We start from the raw sequence: 21,047 nt of genomic DNA, 5'->3' as shown, positions 1-21,047 counted from the left end.
ATCAATTCCAATTTCTGAAACAATTAATGCCCCAGTTTGGTGGTTTTACTTTAGAGACAGAAGGCCTTACAATTAGTTTGGAGGTAATTTCCAGATAACAGACTTTATGGGCCGAATGGCCGCCTTATGTGCTGTACTATTCTATGATTTTTGCCAAGTCTTGACCTATGCAGTGAAGCTAGTTCTCTTGCCTACATAATTGAAGATCAGAGGATAATTAATCCATCCATCCAGAAAGATTCTGAAGTCCCCACTGCAGCATCTAATTGTTTCTTATATAATTTGCTGGGTTATCACCTCTATCGGGAAGTCCATTCCACATTTTGATCACTCTTCTGATCAAGAACTTATTGATATTAGCCCTAAATTTACCTTTTGCTAGTTTCATCCTGTATCCCCTTGTCCTACTCTCACATTTAGTTTAAAGTAGCATTTTGAATTTACCTTTTCCATTACTGAAGCTATCTTAAAGGCCTCCTTTCAAGGATGAAAACCCCATTTATCCAGCCTTTCCACAGTAGAGTTTTAAAATCCTGTGTTGTTCTATCTATTTTCAGCTGTTTGAAACAGCCAGAGTTCGTCATGGACTGATGACATTGGGACCTAGTGGCTCCGGCAAGACTTGCGTCATTCGTATCCTGATGCAATCACTGACTGAATGTGGAGCCCCTCATAGGGAGATGCGCATGAATCCTAAGGCTATCACTGCTCCACAGATGTTTGGGCGACTGGATCCTGCAACTAATGACTGGACTGATGGAATCTTCTCAACACTTTGGAGGAAATCTATCAAGTCAAAAAAAGGTAACTGCAATTATGAAAGTCAGACAGATAAGCTGTTTGCATTTTTATGCAAACAGTGAGATGGATAATTTTCAATGGGATGAAAATTGGCCGGCTTGTACAATGAGCGAGCGATCAACTCTGCCAGATTACTGCCCAGGCAGTGACGATGAAAATTTATCCTACAGGTTCTAAGTGTTGGTCATTTTTAGTTGATACCAGAGGGATAAATCACACACAGGCTATGCTTTATTACCACCAATATACTTAAGCCAACAGAATCCATCATATTTTCCATAACTTCTATTCCAGTCTACTTCTATTAATTTAGTCATTTTTTATTAGAAAAATGTAATTCTCCAATAATTCAAATTACGTAACTTTAATGAAACAGCACAGAAAAATACGCCAGGAACAGTAAAAATATGACAACACATCAAAGCAACTATTGAAATGCACGTGATGTAAACTTGAGCACTGGTGTGTTGGCCAGAATTTATCCCTCAACCAACAACGCTAATTCTTCTCACTGTTGTTTGTGGGTCCTTACTTTTTGTAATCTGGCTGCCGTGTTGGCCTACATAAAATCAGTAACTACACTTCAAAACTGTAAGGCGCTTCTTTCTAGAACTTGCTGAGCAAAGAGTTGGAAGATATCAGCCATCAACTGAAGAGGTTGTGGACACTGTTTTCCAAAGTCCTGCTTTTAAAACAAGTGTGATTGAGGAGCATCATGCCCACTGTGTAGGCTCCCATTTGCAGCACCTGAACAGCAAACCAAAGAAGTCCATACTAATAGTGGCATCATCAGGAGTGACTTTACACCACTGGAGGCCACCATAGAGCATGTGCCATTTCTCAAAGACCAGCAGTGGATATCCTACAATACAGAGGGTTTTCTTCACTCATCCCTAGTTGCCCTGAGAAGATGATGGTGGGTCTTTTTCTTCAACTGTAGCAGTTTGATATAACTGGCTTTCTAGCTCACTTCTGAGGGCAGTTAAGAGTCAACCAGATTGGTGTGGAACTGAAGTCACATATAGGCCAGAACCAAGTAAGGGTGGCAGGTGTCCCTTCCTAAGGAACATTTGTGAACCAGTCGGGTTCAAAGTCACTTTTACTGATACCAGCTTTTTTAAACTGAATTCAAATTCTTAAACTGCATGGTGGGATTTGAACTCACATCTCTGGATTATTAGTCTAAGTCTCTCGATTACTGGTCTAGTAACATAACCACTACACTACCATATATCTCTCACCACTATACTACCATAGTACCCCTGACTTGCAGCCGAACAAGCTTTCTTTCTGATAATTCACACTGCTGCCATGGAGGCTTTGGGATGCCAGGTGGAAAAAGCTGTTCTTTATGTGCTTTCACTCACAAATTTCTCAGGTACTATTGATGATTCCTGCCTGTTTGCAGAGTCAGACAACCAGACTGGTGGAGAAAATAGATAGGGTCTGTCAAGGAATCACTCATCTGCAGTCTGCTCTGAGCAGATTACTGAAAATGATGAGTCCCAGCCCTATGGGAGTGGCACAGGTGCAATGGGAGCATCTCTCAGGATGTTAGCACATCTACACACCTGCTCTTCCAGACCAATACCCACCGAGATGCCAGCAAATCAACTGAACCAGACTACCCTGGCAGCAGCTGTAATATGATTTATAGCAGTTTCTGAGTCTGCGTTATCTTTGAGTTGTCTGAATGTTTCTTAATTCAGGATTAAGGGATGGTGAAGGATGTAACGAGACCCGTTAAGCAGAGGGGCACTGTCATAACTTTGGTAAAATAGCCAAGGAGAGCCCGATAAAATGGTAGTGGAGCACACAGAAATATAATAATCTGCTCCTCTGTTCTTATATACTGCTGTATCTGTATCAAATTAGTTTTTCTTGTTTCTGCAAAGATTGCAGTTTTAGTGATATTGATAATTATTACCAGCAAATTTTAGTTTTTACTAATTAACTCAGATTGTTAATGAAGTTAACTAGGAATTAAATTCCAGTCCTCCAAAGTAATTGTAATTAAATCTGATTACGAGATTCAATTCTGAAATTATCTAAAATCTAATTAATGTGTAATGGTTTACTGTGCAAATGAATAATATCAGAATCCACTTATTGATCATTGATATCTTTGTATGGTTTCTAGGTGAGAATATCTGGATAATTCTAGATGGCCCAGTGGATGCTATTTGGATAGAAAATTTAAATTCCGTACTGGATGATAACAAGACATTAACTTTAGCTAATGGCGATCGTATTCCCATGGCTCCTTCCTGCAAACTATTGTTTGAGGTACACAACATTGAGAATGCATCTCCAGCCACGGTGTCCAGAATGGGGATGGTCTATATCAGCTCTTCTGCTCTCAGCTGGAAGCCAATTTTGAAGGTAAGAGCCTCAGTCTATATAAAAAGGATGCTTTTCATGCTCAATAAGTATCTTTGATGCTTAGGGAGAAGAGTGTTAGGATAAATTAGGTGAAATAACTTCTGGAAAGACAGGAAGAGCAGCCAAAAATCATGCTCCATATTGTCAACAATGACACAGATAGAAATATATTTGAGGTAAAAACAGAAAACGTTGGAAACACTCAGCAGGATAGACAGCATCTGTGGAGAGAGAAACAGAGTTAACGACCTCAATTTTAAGTCTGCGACGTGCTAAAGTGGGGGGTCCGATTTATCCGGGAAACCCAGAAGTAAATGCAGCGCATTTGTCATTGGCTTTTAAACTCAGCCACCTCATTATCATTTTACTTCCGGGTTTCCCATCCAATCAGGAACGGCGGGCACGATGCGGACCCGCAGGACATAATCTCAACTCTTAAAGGGACTGTAATGTCCTTACACACTAGTATAAATTCACATGAGGCACATTCTACAGACAAGGTCACTCTGTGACCCGAACCTTTATTCACAGGACCAAGAAGTGATGACCCTGTGTGGGACCTCCCTTTATATACCTGGATGACCAGGTGAGGAGTGTCTCCCACAAGTTCACCCTCTGTGGTCAAGGTGTGCATTTCTTAGGTGTATACAGTATGCAGTGTTGTTACATGAAGGTTACAGTTACATGAAGGTTACATACATGACAGGGACAATCTAAGTTGAAGGAGTTGGAGTTGGCTGTCAGATACCTGGAACTGTCAGAATGGAGTTCAGACGGGCAAAGGCTGTGCCCTGTTTCACAGATGCCTCCCTGGATGTGCTTCTGAGAGCTATGAGAAGTACAAGAGAGATACTCTTCCCTCGCAACAGGAGAAGAAAGCCTGCTGCTGAGACAAAGAAGGTGTGGTTAGAGTTTGCGGAGGAGGTCTGCAGTAGGAACGTGATACCACGTTTATTTCTGGATTCAGTTCAGAAAGCAGTTTAATGACCTAAGCAGTTGAGGAAAGGTGAGTACAGTGGCACATTCACCTACATCCTGCAGTGAGCATCACCCACCCCCTCACTCTGGCTTCTCAAGCCTACTACATCACATCACTCCTCTCACCCACTTACCTTGCACATGCAACATCCTTCCCTTTCTATGCACTTCATCACATCCCCATCTATCCGTCCGCCACTTCCACTCATCCTTATCCTTATGCAATGTCATGCCTCTCCCGCATAGTCACCCTTATCAAATACACTCCATACATCAGATGAACATATGCCATTATACTCAGTCATCGGTCTGTTCTTTCGCTCCTTGCAGAAGAGAACATCAAGGATAGGGATAGAACCAGAGGTGACCCTCCGCAGATCACGCAGCTCACAAATGCAGAGAAGGAGGCGCTGGAATTAAGAGGAGTTATGGTGACCCTGGCTGGCAGAAGTGGAGAACTCCCAGCTACCTGGTGACACAATTCAATAAAAGCTACCCACATGCCATTTGCCTTATCTAGTGACATGGGTCCACTGCTGTAAACTAAGTGAACCATGCATTAATAACGGCATTCATAGCATCCCGGGCAGCAATGTGAGCAGCTGGGAATGCACCGTCCTCATCACCCTCCTTCTCTCTCATTCCTTTTCCCCCTTCTGAATCATCCGAGGAAGATCTCAGCACTTCACTTCTTCTCCCGCAAGTCCAATCCTCGCTGTTGCACAGCAAACCCTGGCTGGTGCGTACTGAAGGACATCTGTCGAGGCACCTGAAGTGCGTCTTCAATGGCTTGTTTGATCACATATCTATATTATAAACTCCAGGACGCTTCCCGTGTTCTGGACAACCACGTGTGCAGGAGGTGTCGTCAGCTGGAGGAGCTTGAGCTCCGGGTGGTAGAGCTTGACCAGCAGGTGGCATCACTACGGTGCATCCACGAGACAGAGCTATGTGTACACCATGTTTCAGGAGGTGGTGGTCCAGGCAGGTAGTGCAGGTATCCCCTGAGTGTATCTCGCTCTCCAACCAGTATTTTGTTCTGAGTACTGGTGAGGACAATGGTTCCTCTGCGGAGTACAGCCAAAGCCAAGTGCATGCCATCACAGATGGCTCAGCTGTACAGTGGGGAGAGAAGGAAGCTAGGGAAAGCTATAGTCATATGAGATTCTATAGTTAGAGGAGCAGATAGGTGTTTCTGCGATCGCAGGCATGACTCAAGGATACTTCCTCCCTGGTGCCAGGGTTAAGGATGTCACTGAGAGACTGCAGAACATTCAACAACCAGAGGTTGTGGTCCATATTGGTACCAATGACATCGGTAAAAAAGAGGGATGAGGTCCCGCAGGCAAATTTTCGGGAGCTAGGAAAGAGATTAAAAAGTAGGACCTCAAAGGTAGTAATTGTTGGATTATTTCCAGTGCCATGTGCGAGGGATTATAGAAATAGGAGAATAGAGCAGATGAATGTGTGGCTGGAGAGATGGTGCAGGAGGGAGGGCTTCAGAATCCTGGGGCATTGGGGTTGGTTCTGGGGGAGGTGGGACCTGTACAGGCTGGATAGGTTACACCTCAACAGAGCCGGTATCAATATCTTTGCAGGGAAGTTTGCTCGTGCTGTTGGGGAGGGTTTAAACTAAGTTGGCAGTGGGCTGGGCACCAGGATGTAGCATTAGAAAAGAGAAACAAAGGACACAGAGGATTGGGAGAGACGGATAGCACTAAAGCAAGAAACAGTAAGGTATTAGGTGGGGTCAGACTACGAGAGAACACAGGATGGCCGAGGATAGGTTTACAATGTATGCATGTGACCGCATGAAGCACAGTAAACAAGGTTGGTGAGCTGCAGATGCAAAAACCACATGGGAATTTGATGTCCTGGCAATAACGGAGATTTAGCTCAAAAGGGACAGGATTGGTTATTAAATATTCCTGGATATAAGGTGTTCAGGAAAGATAGGAGGTGGTGTGGCAGCATTGGTTAAGGATGTTACAGTGCTGGAGAAAGAATATCCTGGAGGGGTCAAGGACAGAATCTATATGGTTAGAGTTCAGAAGTAAACAAGGGCCATTACACTACTATGTGTATTCTATAGGCCACCAACTAGTGGGAAAAACATGGAGGAGCAAATTTGCAGAGAAATTAAAAAGAGATGCAAGAACTATAGAGTAGTGATAATGGGGGACTTCAACTATTCTAATGTAGACTGGGATAGTAATACAGGACAATGTCCGAAATTTGGAATTCTCAGGACTGAATCTGTTCCGGTTTTTGGGTTTTTCCAGATTTCAGACAAGAAAATCAAAAGTCTGAAATCCGGAATCCTCGACTGAGTCTGTGCCGGGTTTTGAGTGGCAAGGTCCAAAACCCGGCAAAATCCTAAAACCGTAATTGTTCGAAAACCAGACATTTTGCACACAGCTGATGGAGTTGTCCGGAATCCGGAATTATTGTCTGAAAACCGAACATTGAGGCAAAACCCAAAATCCGGTACGGATTCAGTCGAGGATTCCTGATTTCAGTCTTGATTTTCTTGTCTGAAATCCGGAATCCTCGACTGAATCCGTGCCGTATTTTGGGTTTTGCCTCAATGTTCGGTTTTCAGACAATAATTCCGGATTCCGGACGACTCCTTCAGCTATGTGCAAAATGTCCGGTTTTCGGAGTTCGGGATTCGGGACACTGCACCTGTACTGTAAAGGACAGAATCTCTGAAGTGTGTTCAGGAGAACTTTCTTGATTAGTATGTTTCCAGTTCAATGAGGAAGGAGGATTTGCTGGATCTGGTTCTGGGGAAAGTGTGGGTTAAGTGGAGCAAGTGTCAGTAGGTTAACATTTAAGGAACAGCGATCATTGTATCATGAGGTTTAGACTAGCTATGGAAAAGAACAGGGAGCAATCTAGAGTAAAAGTATTTAATTAGAGGAAGGCCAATTTCAATAGGATGAGAATGGAACTGGCCCGGGTAAATTAAAATCAAAGATTGACAGGCAAAACTGTAGTGGAACAATGGACTGCATTTAAAGAAGAAATAGTTCGGGTACAGTGGAGGTACATTCCAACTAGGGGGAAAGGTAGGGCAACTAAAGCCAAAGCTTCCTGGTTGTCGAAAGAGATACAGAGTAAGATGAAGCAAAAAAAGAGTGCGTATGACATGCCAGGTTGAGAATACATCTGAGAATCAGGCTAAATGTAGAAAGTTCAGAGAAGTGAAAAAGAAAATAAGAGGGGAAAAGTGAGTGTATGAGAATAGAATGGCAGCCAACACAAAAGCCTTCGACAGACATATAAGTAGTAAACGGGTAGTAAGAGGAGGGGTGGGTCGATTAGGAACAAAAAAAAACATATTACGCTAAAAGATAAGAACAAACTAAACACTAATGAGACTCTATGGATGAGTAAAGCCAGAAGGAAACAACTGAGGATAAAGAAAGAGGCATACATTAAGTCCATTAACAGCAGGGGAGTGCATGATAAGGGAGAATATGAAAAGATTGGGAGAAAAGTGAAAAAAACAATTGGGAAGGCAAAGAGGAACTATGAAATTGAATTATCAAGGAACATAAAAAAAAAAATATATATTTTACAAGTATATCAATAAAAATGTACGGTTTGGATGGGAATAGGGCAATTAAGGGATATATAAAATAATACCACAGGTAATGATAGTGAGATGGCAGAAATATTAAATAATTATTTTACTTCTGTATTTACCAGAGAGCTTTGTGTATCTAAATAGGGTTTGTGCGAGTCTAAGTGGGGTAGAGGAAAATAGGGATCTCGGAGTATAAATACACAAATTACTAGGTGCACATGGCATTAGATGATGAGATTAATAATGAGATTTGAACATAAGAACATAAGAAATAGGAGCAGGAGTAGGCCATACGGCCCCTCGAGCCTGCTCCACCATTTAATACGATCATGGCTGATCCAATCATGGACCCAGGTCCACCTCCCTGCCCGCTCCCCATAACTCCTTATTCCCTTATCGGGTAAGAAACTGTCTATCTCTGTCTTAAATGTATTTAATGACCCAGCTTCCACAGCTCTCTGAGGCAGAAAATCCCACAGATTAACAACTCCCTGAGAGACAAAATTCCTCCTCATCTCAGTTTTAAATGGGTGGCCCCTTATTCTAAGATTATGCCCCCTAGTTCTAGTCTCCCCGATTAGTGGAAACATCCTCTCTGCATCCACCTTGTCAAGCCCCCTCAATCGTATACGTTTCGAGAAGATCACCTCTCATTCTTCTGAATTCCAATGAGTAAATGCCCAATCTACTCACCTTAAGTCAACCCCCTCATCTCCGGAATCAACCTAGTGAACCTTCTCTGAACTGTCCCCAAAGCAAGTATATCCTTTCTTAAATATGGAAATCAAAACTATATGTAATACTCCACGTGTGGTCTCACCAATACTCTGTATAACTGTAGCAAGACTTCCTTGCTTTTATACTCCATCCCTTTTGCAATAAAGATCAAGATTCCATTGACCTTCCTGATCATTTGCTGTTCCTGCATACTAACCTTTTGTGTTTCATGCACCAGGACCCCCAGGTCCCGCTGTACTGCAGCACCTTTCAATTTTTCTCCATTTAAATAATAACGCTCCTCGATTTTTTACTGCCAAAGTGCATAACCTCACACTTTCCAACATTATACTCCATCTGCCAATTTTTGCACACTCACTTAGCCTGTCTATGTCCTTTTGCAGGTTTTTTGTGTTCTCCTCACACATTGCTTTTCCTCCCATCTTTGTATCGTCAGAAAACTTGGCTATGTTACATTCGATCCTTTCATCCAAGTTGTAAATATAGATTGTAAAGAGTTGGGGTCCCAGCACTAATCCCTGCTGCACCCCACTAGTTACTGATTTCCAACCCAAGAATGAACTATTTATCCCGACTCTCTGTTTTCTGTTAGTTAGCCAATCCTCTATCCATGCTAACATATTACCCCGTAAACTTTTATCTTGTGCAGTAACCTTTTATGTGGCACCTTGTCAAATGTCTTCTGGAAGTCCAAATACACCACATCTACTGGTTCCCCTTTATCCACCCTGTTCGTTACATCCTCAAAGAATTCCAGCAAATTTGTCAAACATGACTTCCCCTTCATAAATCGATGCTGACTCTGCCTGGCCGAATTATGCTTTTCCAAATGTCCTGCTATTGCTTCTTTAACAATGGACTCCAACATTTTCCCAACCACAGATGTTAGGCTAACTGGATCATAGTTTCCTGCTTTTTGTCTGCCTCCTTTTTTAAATAGGGGCGTTACATTTGCAGTTTTCCAATCTGCTGGGACCGCCCCAGAATTCACGGAATGTTGGTAAATTACAACCAATGCATTTACTATCCCTGCCGCTACTTCTCTTAAGACCCTAGGATGCAAGCCAACAGGTCTAGGGGATTTATATGCCTTTAGTCCCATTATCTTACTGAGTACCAGCTCCTGAGTGATTGTGATTGTGTTACGTTCCTCCCCCCTATAGCCCCTTGACTATCCATCATTGCGATATTGTTAATGTCCTCTACCATAAAGACTGATACAAAATATTTGTTCAGAGTATCTGCCATCTCCATGTTCCCCATCACTAATTCTCCGGTGTCATCCTCTAAGAGACCAACATTTACTTTAGTCACTCTTTTCCTTTTATATACCTGTAGAAACTCTTGCTATCTGTTTTTATATTTCGTGCTAGTTTACTTTCATCGTCTATCTTCCCTTTCTTGATCATTTTTTTAGTAATTCTTTGCTGGCTTTTAAAAGTTTCCCAATCTTCTGTCCTCCCACTAGTTTTGGCCACTTTGTATGCCCTTGTTTGTAATTGGATTCTGTCCTTTATTTCTTCAGTTAGCTACAGATGGCTATCTTTTCTCTTACACCCTTTCCTCCTCACTGGAATATATTTTTCTTGAGAGTTATGAAATATCTCCTTAAATGTACGCCACTGTTCATCAACCGTCCTACACTTTGATCTATTTTCTCAGTCCACTTTAGCCAACTCTGCCCTCATACCTTTGAAGTCTCCTTTATTTAAGCTTAGTATGCTGGTTTGAGATCCAACTGTCTCACCCCCCATCTGAATTTGAAATTCAACTATGCTATGATCAATCATTCCAAGGAGATCCTTTACTAGGAGATTGTTTATTAATCCTGTCCCATTACACAGGACCAGATTAAGATAGCCTGCCCCCTGGTTGGTTCCATTACATACTGCTCAAGGAACCCGTCCCTTATGCACTCTATGAATTTTTCCTCAAGACTACCCTGACCAATTTGATTTGTCCAATCAATATGCAGGTTAAAATCACCCATGATTATTGCTGTTCCCTTTTTAGAAGCCCCCACTATTTCTTGGTTTATACTCCGACCAACAGAGTTGCTACTGTTAGGGAGCCTTTAGACTATGCCCACCAGTGACTTTTTCCCCTTATTATTCCTTATCTCCACCAAAACTGTTTCAACATCCTGATCATTTGAGCTAATATAATTTCTCGCTATTGTAATGATTCCATCCTTTATCAACAGTGCTACCCCACCCCCTTTTCCTTTCTGTCTGTCCTTCCGAATTGTCAAGTACCTCTGAATGTTTCGCTGAATGCTGCGTGCATTCAGAAAAAGAGCTTTTAAATATATTTTCTTACCGTTTTCTCCTGCTATGGCCCCAGTTTCTGATACACTCTTTTGTTTATAGATTCTGTCCCTTCCTGTCACGCTCTGGTTTCCAGTTCCCCCAGTGCTACCCTGCTCTATTTCCTTCACCTTGTTCTTTGAGCTTTTAGGCTTCTGCTCATCTGAACCCTCCCCCCCACTAATTAGTATAAAGCTCTCTCTGCAGCCTTAGTTTGCGGTTCACTACCCTAGCCAGGATAAGTGCATTTAAAATAAAATGGGATATATTAAATAAACTAATCAAACTCCAAGAGGATAAAACCGCTGGTACGGATGGATTGCATTCACGCATTTTAAAATGATCTAGGGAAAAGGTAACAGAAGCATTATTACACATATTCACGAATTCGTTAGAAAAAGGTATAGTGCCAGAGGACTGGCGGATATCTAATGCAATATTTCTATATTTAAGAAGAGGGGTAGAACATGTCCAGAGAATTATAGACCAGTCGGCTTAACATTGGTAGTAGGAAAAATAATATATTCCCTACTAAACAACAACAATAACTTGTATTAATTAACGAGTTTAACATCGTAAAACTTCACAAGGTGCTTCACAGGAATGTTGTAAGAAAACAAAATTGACACCTGACACTTGATAAATTGGACGATAAAGGAGAACATAGAAGAACATCTAGAAACCAGAAATATAATAATGAATAGTCAACATGGAATTCAAAGCGGAAAGTCTTTCCTGATCAACCTCATTGAATTTTTTGAAGAGATAACAGAGAGAGTAGACGATGGTAATGCAGTAGCTGTAATTTATCTAGATTTTCACAAGGCTTTTTATAAGGTACTCCATAATGGACTGATGAACAAGATCAGAGAATGTGAAGTCAGGGCACAAGTAACAGAATGGATAGCTAACTGGCTTCAAGAAGAAGAAGATGAAGACGAAGACGAAGACGAAGATGAAGAAGAAGGTACTGCAAAGTCATCTCGGGGCGGCCTCAAAGGGAGAGAGCCTGGAGATTTTTTAATGCAGCTCTGGAGTTACATGTTGTGGCCATGGAGAGGAGGCAGGCTGTCCTCTTCTCACACACTGGAAGTAAGCGCTCGCTACATGCCTTACGAAGGCTGTGGCAGGAGATAGTGGCCCATGGAGGAACACTTTGTAGAACCACCAGGAGAGGAAAGGGCACCTGAATGACAGGCACTAAGGGATTAAACAAGGATGATTAGTTCATATCGTTATTATAAATATGTGTAAATTGATTTTTGATAACTTTATTAATTTTGTTTGGAATTTTTTTGGGTGACTCTCATTACAGCTTTGTGCCCATGAGGATGCTGTGATATTCCATGGCAGAGGGATGGTATGATAAGGATGTGGTGAGCAACAGAGATCTGAGGTTTCATTCATTGGAATTGGAGTCTGATGAGGCATTCCCGAATAACTTGTCCAGATAGGATTGATTTCTTGCCTCTGCCCTCCCTCCTTATCCTCTTCCTCTTGCTCCTGTTCCTCATCCTCCTCCTGCTGGCAAGAGTTGGGCACTCATAATGGCCAAGTTGTGAAGCATGCAGCAGACCACCATGAATTGGAATATTCGCTCCGGTGTGTACTGGAGGGCTCCTCCCCGAATGATCAAGGCAGCAGAACTGTTGCTTCAGTAGCCCGATGTTCTACTCAATGATGTTCCTGGTGGATGGCTCTCATTATATATGAGTACCGGGCACAAGTGTTGGGGTAGCAGAGGGGAGTCATGAGTCAGGTGCAGACCGAATAGCCCTTGTCTCTGAGCAGCCACCCTCAAAGATCTCAGGATTGATATACAGCGTCCACAAAGTCAAGTGTGTACATTCAAAGGCGCTATGCACCATAGGGAAGTCCACTATCCTGGCAAAGTGACATGGACGCTCGTCCTGCTTCTCTCTGATCATAGGGAAGACAATGTAGTCCCTTCTCCTAGTGTAGTGAGCCTCAGTGACCTCCTGGATGCAGCCCAGATGCAGTGATGGACGACGAACTGTGAGATGTTAGCTATGTATCTTGCTACAGATTGGAAGGATCTGCTGGCGAAGAAATTGAGGACCACAGTGACCTTGACTGACACTAGGAGAGCCATGGTCATTCTGCTCTCAGGCTGCAAGTCTGATTACTGGAAGTGGCAGTTCTGTGACCACTTCCTTAGTGAAGTGGAGCCTCCTAATACACTGCTCCTTGCTTAAGTGTATATAAGAGAAGTGCTCTCGGAAGACCCTCGGTGGGAAAGTCCTCCTGTTGAGAGCCCACCAGGCCCATCTCCTCTTCACTCTGTGAGCAATTTCTTGTCGTCTTCGCTGCTTCCTCTTCCTCTCCCAAAGATGCTCGAGGGGGACTGCCAGTAGAGCCCCCATAACCGTGAGCAAGTGTTGTAAGCAGAAGCCTTTTAATAAGAATGAAATAGTTCTCCACGTGCATCAACACTCCCTGCTATCTTAGGAACTTGAAAGAAGTTTAGAAAACTGCAAGAGTTGCAGAAAGTTACACAGAGCCAGTCAAACTGAAAAAGTATGTCAGCTGCAAGTTTTCGCTGCTGATCCCTTTAAATAATGTTGCTGGAGCCTCCTTCCTGTGTGTGAATGCTTGGTCAGCTGGTTGTAATTAACACAGGCCAGTAAGTAGAGCGGCAAATGCGAAAATGGCAGATCGGACATCAGGTGAGTGTTGAACACTCACTGACTTTATGATCTGCATAATCTACATATATCCAGTGAACATGGACAACAGTGAACATTGGCAATGCATTTGACCCACCAAAAATGGCCGCCACCGTGGGACCCGGGAAGTGGGGGGACGTGATACGGTGGCAGTTCTTGGTTATCTGAAAGCAGAAAGGCACGAGTCGGGTTGTAGTGAGGGGAGCAATTGGAAAGCAAGATATGCATGTAAACATCATCAGCCGCTTGTAAGTGAGAAGGGATTTTGGTATGAGCAGGAAGTGGGATGTGAGAAGAAGGATTAAGAATAACCATACCAATATTGTCCCCAAAGGCTTCAACTTCACCCATTACCATGGCCCCGGTAACCTCCCCTCCAATGATGTCGAGCACCATCTCCTCCAGTTGGCTCAGTGTCTAATGCATTTGGCTGCCTCCTGTCTTCCACTGCTCATGATGGTTGTGAGCCACCTTAGCATGCAAGAGAAAGGAAGTGTGTCGGTGAGTGTGGTGCAATGTGTTTGGGTGATGTGCCTGCCATAGTTGAATAGCTGTCAGTGTATGCAAGGTGTGAGATGTGGGTGTGAGTATTGCAGCAATGGTAAGGTTGTGAGGGTGAGGTGAAGCTCTGATTGTGAGGTATGAGTGGTATAAGTCGATATTATTGGTAAGTGAATGATGGAGTGTGGTACATTGAGTATGTGTGTGGTGCAGATGATGAGATATGGCATTTGTTGAAGCCTTCACTCACCTTGATCAGCCGTGTGAGGTCATTAAACTTCTTTCGGCACTGGATCCATGTCTGGGGTATGACACTGTTCGCTGTGGCGTACGCAGGTATCTCTTGCCAGAGCCTTTTGCATGTGTGCTTTGATGGCTTTTTGCCATCCTGCGGGAACAGGACACCCCGCCTTCTCTCCACTGCCACTACTGATGCCTCGAGAGCCGCATCGGAGAACCTTCTGACTCGTTCTCTGTGTTGTTGCTGAGCAATGTCTTCAAACTCCAATGACAATGAAGTGCTGCTGCATTCAAGCACCTCCCCTTCAAGTAGTGGAGAGGGACTAGACCAAACATTACTGGCCATTTAACTGCACCGATATCGGCCCAGCTGTTGAGTGCTAACCCAACCAGCAGCACGTTTAGCAGTGAGATCAATCGTGTAAATGAGCAGGCAGCACGACTTATACGTGCTGCCTGCACCACCAGGGACTTGAGCACAAAAATCTAGGCCAACACTCCAGTGCAGTGCTAAGGGAGCATTGCCCTGTTGGAGGTGACGTCTTTCGGATGAAACGTTAAACCAAGGCCCCGTCTGCTCTCTCAGGTGAATGTATAAGTTCCCATGGCACTATTTCGAAGAAGAACAGAGGACTTATCCCCAGTATCCTGACCAATATTTATCCCTCAATCAATATAACAAAAACAGATTGTCTGGTCATTATCACATTGCTGTTTATGAGAGCTTGCTTTTGCACGAATTGGGCTGCCGTGTTTCCAACATTACAACAGGGTCTACACTCCAAAAGTACTTCATTGGCTGTAAAGCACTTTGAGATGTCCGGTAGTCATGAAAGGAACTATATAAATCCAAGTCTTTCTTTTTTTAAATGGGCACACCCAAATAGCGCTGGCCCATGGCACCGTCCATTTCTAGGCCTCGGTTTCATTTGCTAATGATAGTTAACCAATGATGAGGGAGGCACTAAACACAGATGAATAGTCTATTACTATCTCCTGCCTATATTTTGCCATATTTTGCTTGACAAACTGAGGCATAAATTGTCCCTCTTCCTCATTATTCTGAAAGTTTCTATGTTTTGACTTATAGGCTTGGTTAAAAAGGCATATTCCTCATGAGGCTGAGATTCTGCAAGACTTGTATAACAAAGCCTTTGAAGATAGTTATGAATACATGAAATTAAATCTCAATCCAGTAATGGAGCTGCTGGAGTGCAACTACATTGTGCAGGTTGGAAACCTCTCCACTGTAATGTTAGCTTTGTATGTATATTTGTTTTAAAACATCCTAGACTCCTCCAATACCATTTCTGGGTATGTTCTGTCCCACCGGCAGGATAGATTCACGAGAGATGGGGTCACAGTACTATACAGTTGGGGAGTGGCCCTAGGAGTCCTCAACATTGACTTTAGACCCCATGATGTCTCATGGCTTTAGGTCAAGAATGACTGGATAAGCCTTCTGCTGATAACTGCCCTCCCTCAGCTGATGAATCAGTACTTCTCCCTGTCAAAGACCACTTGGAGCAAGCACTGAATGTAACAAGTACACAGAATATACTCCGGGTGGGAAACTTCAATGTCCATCACTAAGACTGGCTCGCTCATACTGACCGAGTGAGACGAGTCCTGAAGGACATATTTGCCTGACTAGGTTTGCAGCAGGTGATTAGAGGACCAACACGAGGAAAGAACTTGACCTCGTCATCACCAATCTACCTTTCTCAGATGCATGACATCTATGCATAACAGTATTGTTAGGAGTGACCACCGCACAGGCCTCATGGAGACCAAGTCCCGTCTTCACACTGTGGACACCTGCCATCGTGTCATGTTGCACCACTACTGTGTTAGTGGGATAGAGCAAGAACTGATCTAGCAGCTCAAAACTGAGAATCTAAGAGGCACCAGGGCTACCTCAAAAATATTTGGTGAAGCCACAACACAGTACTATATGCATACTAAACAGTAGCAGCAGTACGGTATAGACAGAGCTAAGCAATCCCACAACCAATGGATCAGGTAAAAGCTGTGAAATACTACTACATCCAGTTGTGAATGGTGGTGGAGAATTAAACAATTAACAGGAGGAGGAGGATCCATAAACATCACTATCCTAAACGATGGTAGAGACCAGCACGTGAATGCTGAAGTGTCTGTAAGCACCTTCAACCAGAAATGCTGAATGGATGATGTTTCTCGGCCTCCTCCTGAGGGCACCATTATCATAGATACCAACCTTTAGCCAATTTGATTCACACCACATGACATCAAGAAAGTGATGAATGAACTGGAGACAGCAAGTTAACTACGGGACCTGACAACATCAGGTGTAATGTTGAAGAACTGTGCTCCAGAACTAGTTGAATCCATAGCTAAGCTGTTGAAGTACAGTTACAATATTGGCATCTACCCCACAATGTGGAAAATTGCCCAGGTGTGCTGTTCACAAAAATGCAGGACATATTCAAGCTTACTCTCAGTCATCAGCATAGCGTTAGAATGAGTCCTCAACAGTGCTATGAAGCAGCACTTACCCACCTGTAAACTGCTCACCGATACACCGTTTCAGACCTCATTATAGCCTTGGTCCAAACAGGGAAATGAGCGCTGCATTTCAGAGATGCTCCTCTCTGACCGATTTAGCATAGAAGCTTTCCATATGGAGTATTGAGTTGGGAATCCTTATTCTGCAATTCCCTGACACAGTATATTGATACGTCAGTGGTATATTGATATGCTTCACTGGGATGTTAATTACATTTGCAAAATACTTAAACATTCTTAATGTTTCCTTTAAAGGAAATAGCCAAATCCTAGAGAGACAGTCATTAACAATATATACTTTTCCCTTCCTTTAGTCCATTACCCTGCTAGATGGTTTAATGGAGGTTGGCGTGAATATTGGTGAAGTACGACTTAGGCGGCTCTTTGTATTTGCGTTGATGTGGAGTGTTGGTTCCCTGTTGGAGCTAGACAGCAGAACTAAACTTGAGAAATTCCTGCGAAACCATGACAGCAAACTTGACTTACCTGAGATCCCTGAAGATAGCAACCACACCATGTTTGAGTTTCTTGTTAATAACACAGGTAGGAACAATTAAATTATGTTTTAGATACCATGGGGCCAAAATTCAGCCTCCCAAAAAGGCCTCTTGCCACCAGAAAGCGGCAGCCAAGCAGCAGAGTCCAGTAGCTGCCGCTTTCCAGTCGAATGGCCGCTGCTAGCGAAATTTACCTTGGTGGATTTTGCAGCAGTCCCCACTTCCGCCCCACTGCTGCCAACCAGTCCTAAGTGCGTCATCAATGGGCGCACTGCCAATCTCCCGCACCTCCAGTCAAATTCAGTTTCAGAAATCCACGATCCGCCGAGCGGTGCCCCCGACAGCTTTTGCTGGCGGTGCACCTTGTTGTCTGTGTGTGGGACTTGGCTGTGCAGCTGGCATGTTTTTTTTTTGCTGGTCGACTTCCAGTTCGGCCGGCCAGTTATGCCCCCGGGTTTGGCCGGGCCGCCAACAGGCAGCTTGCTATGCTCTCTTGGGTGCCAGGCCGCTGGCCCGGCCAAAACCATCCCTCGAATCCCAGTGGACCGAACTAAAATGTTCGCAGAGCTCGAAGTGGCTCTCCCCTTTAAGTGAAGTGGAGAGACGTGGTGACGCACATAAGTCATGACATCATCACTGCTCCGCTGATGATTGACAGCGGCGGTGACTCTGCCCGCCTCCACTTCCGCCCCTCTTGTTGGCAATCTGCTGCTTACCACCCCACTTCTGCCCCCATTATGACCGACTTCCGGTCCGCTTTAAAAAAAAATGACAAAGAGCTGAATTTTGAGAAAGAGGCGACCTCATCCAACGCAGCGAAGAAATCACTTCAGGATCAATAAGTGCAACCCATTCAGAACCCCATGGCTGAGAACAATGCACCTTATTAATGAGCAAAGTAATTACACAATATATTGCTTTATTGGGGGTGTTTATGATTCCATGTTTCCAGCAAGGAGTCTTGAACACTAACAACACACATTTTCTTAAGTGCTTTTAAAATTCCCATCCTGTTTTCAAATCCCTCCATAGCCTTGCTGCTCCCTATCTCTGTAATCTCTTCCAGCCCTACAGCCCTCCGAGATATCATGCTCTCCTCTAATTTTAGCCTCTTGCACATTCCTGTTTTTAATCGGTCCACCCCTGGGGGCCCTGCTTTCAGCTGCTTATGCCCTAAGTTCTAGAATTGCCTCCCTAAACTTCGCCACCTCTCTCCTTTTAGGATGCTTCTTAAAACCTACCTCTCTGACCAAGCTTTGGTCATCGGTCCTATTATCTCCTTATGTGGCTCGGTGTCAAATAATGCTCTGGTGAAGTGTCTTGGGACATTTTACTATACAATATAAATGCAAGGTGTTTTGTGATATAGTCAGTGTTCTTAATTTTTGGTGTTTGCATGGCCCCTTTAATGGGTTGCGCGGTCTATCCTAAGTTTCGTGCATGCGCAAAATTTCACATTTAAACAGCCGGTCGCGGGCTGCGTGGAACTGAGCAGGTGTGCAACTACTCAGAGAGGGAACATTGGTTATAGTTACATAAAGCATTATTAGCCAAGTAAAAACATTGAGAAACCAAAATATAATATAAACATAATATAATTATAAACGTGGTAAAAGGCAGTCAGCAAGATTTCAAATGAGAAGGTGATGCTTGTAGAATTTCAGGCATGATCTTATAGAATGGTGGAGCAAGCTCTTGGGACCGAAGGACTGAATGGCCCTATTTCTGCTCCTATTTCTTATGTTCTAAGGGTAATTACTCAGACTGGCAGAAGTTGGGAAGTAGTGTTCCACAAGGAGCAGTGCTGGGACCATTGTTGTTCACCATTTACATAAATGATTTGGAATTGGGAACTCGAAGCCCAATTTCTAAATTGGTGGATGACACCAAATAGGCGGGTATAGGTAACACTGAGGAGGACTCATATATGGGCGTGTAATTGGCAAATGTTTGGAATATAGATAAGTGTCTGACGGTGCATTTTGGTAGGAAGAAAAAGGTGGCCATATTTTGCTTGGAAAATAAGAGGAGCAAAGGATTCTAGGGGTATATAGAATCAGATAGAATATACAGCACAGAAATAAGCCATTCAGCCCAATTGGTCCAAGCGGTGTTTATGCTCAGGGTTTGATAGGGTACATGGGAGAAGATGGAAGAGAAATTCATTTTAGATAGCAAATGGCCATTAATGGAGTGCGTATTTAATGGAGTTAATGGGCGCTGAAAATGGCCGCAACGCTAATGTGGCAAAATTGGTCTGGGGGTTGGAGATTGTTGGCACAGCACTTACTTTCCAAGCAATGCTGACTTGGTGGCATTGCTGGAGGCATCCGAGATGAAGTTCCTGTGCACCAGGGGCGTTGGAGCTTTGCACAGCCTCTGGAAGCGAGGCTGTAGAGCTCACAAGGAATTGTGGGCAATGAAGAATTAAAGGGGCCATGCACACTGAAGCAAATTAAAATGAAGTAAAACAATGCAGTTTTCAGCCTTTTCTGCCTTTAAAAAAAAGTAACGTTAAAAAGAAGTCCTAAATGTCTTCCTGGAGTGCTAATAACTATTTTACAGAAAACTAAGAATCATTAGCGCCTGGCACTAATTTTTCCAGCTTTCAAAAGTTAGCGCTACTCCAGAATGTCTCCAACCATTGCCTGTTTTTTAATTTAATATCTTGCAGCATATGTGAAGTTTTCATTCTGTAGATTATAGATTTCAAGCTGAGCGATAGATGGGGTATATAATGTCCATTGTGAGAGATTGCTTGAATCTTCTCATCCTCCAAAACCTCCTCACTAGATCGCATTATGATGGTGTGCCGACACCAGTGTTTTGTCACTGATTTGTGTTTTTTCCAGCTGGAAACACTCGGAATCAGTGTTAATCCAGCAGTCAGAAAAGCAGCTGTGATGGTAATATTCCTTGCCTTTGTAGGTTATATTAGTCCTACCCTCTTCCCGGAGTCTTTGGGCTAGAAATTCGTTACAGCCAAGGAATGGGTGGTGTCGGTAGAAAAGTTAGAGAATTAGCGCCAGGTACTTTAATGCTTTAGACTGCATGCAAAATTCATGTTCACTGCTCAAACAAATGACTGGTGTCCTAATTCAAGTCTTAAAACCCAAGCTCATTGGCGTTACACTCAAAGGGTGGATCAATATCAGGTGCAGTCTAATCTCAAGTCATGATTGTCACAGGCTTTTGTCACTACTTAAAGGGAAGGTTGATTGATGCTGTAAAGCCTCATTCTCAGCATTGCTGGCTGTGCAGCTACCTCAGCAAGTAGAACAAGAAGAAGAAGAAGAAGAAGAAGAAGAAGAAGAAGAAGAAGCAAGAGCAAGAGCAAGAGCAAGAGGACTGAACCAGGTGTGCGCATGGCAAATCCACACTCCAGGGAGAGAGCCCGCAGATTCTGTGCTGAAGCATTTGAAGCGCTGGTTTTCGCTGTTGAGAGGTGTAGGGCAGTGCTCTACCTGCCAAGTGGCAGGAGGCCCTCTCCACAAGTCTTCCACACCATGTGGAGAGAGATAACAGCATGTCTTGGGCAACACTGTGATCCTCAGGATCCACACACAGTGCAGGAAGAAATTTAACGACCTCACTCGGGTGGTCAGGGTGAGTGAATGTTTCAAAAAATGCTACATATCACCAACTGAACCATATTCTTCACACACTGTCCAAAGCACCACAAGCCCAGCACTCACCCATCAACAATCTCTACCTACCAGCACTCACACCCACACCTCACACCTTGCACACAATAACAGCAATTCAACTATGGCAGGCA

The 21,047-nt window shown here is 43.5% G+C and overlaps 1 protein-coding gene across 2 annotated transcripts in view; it reads left to right on the top strand.

Moving 5' to 3' along the window:
- LOC139267485 (dynein axonemal heavy chain 8-like) overlaps positions 1 to 21,047 on the top strand; it is a 2,569,686-nt gene that overhangs the window by 1,866,615 nt on the left and 682,024 nt on the right. For both annotated transcript variants that reach the window (XM_070885867.1, XM_070885866.1), the window contains 4 exons: positions 558 to 804; positions 2,942 to 3,183; positions 15,316 to 15,456; positions 17,087 to 17,315. In XM_070885867.1, the coding sequence (XP_070741968.1) occupies positions 558 to 804; positions 2,942 to 3,183; positions 15,316 to 15,456; positions 17,087 to 17,315 (859 nt within the window). The remainder of the gene's footprint in view (positions 1 to 557; positions 805 to 2,941; positions 3,184 to 15,315; positions 15,457 to 17,086; positions 17,316 to 21,047) is intronic.

Source organism: Pristiophorus japonicus, chromosome 7, assembly GCF_044704955.1.
Source record: "Pristiophorus japonicus isolate sPriJap1 chromosome 7, sPriJap1.hap1, whole genome shotgun sequence".
Taxonomy (NCBI): domain Eukaryota; kingdom Metazoa; phylum Chordata; class Chondrichthyes; family Pristiophoridae; genus Pristiophorus; species Pristiophorus japonicus.
This window is presented reverse-complemented; position numbering and strand designations above follow the sequence as displayed.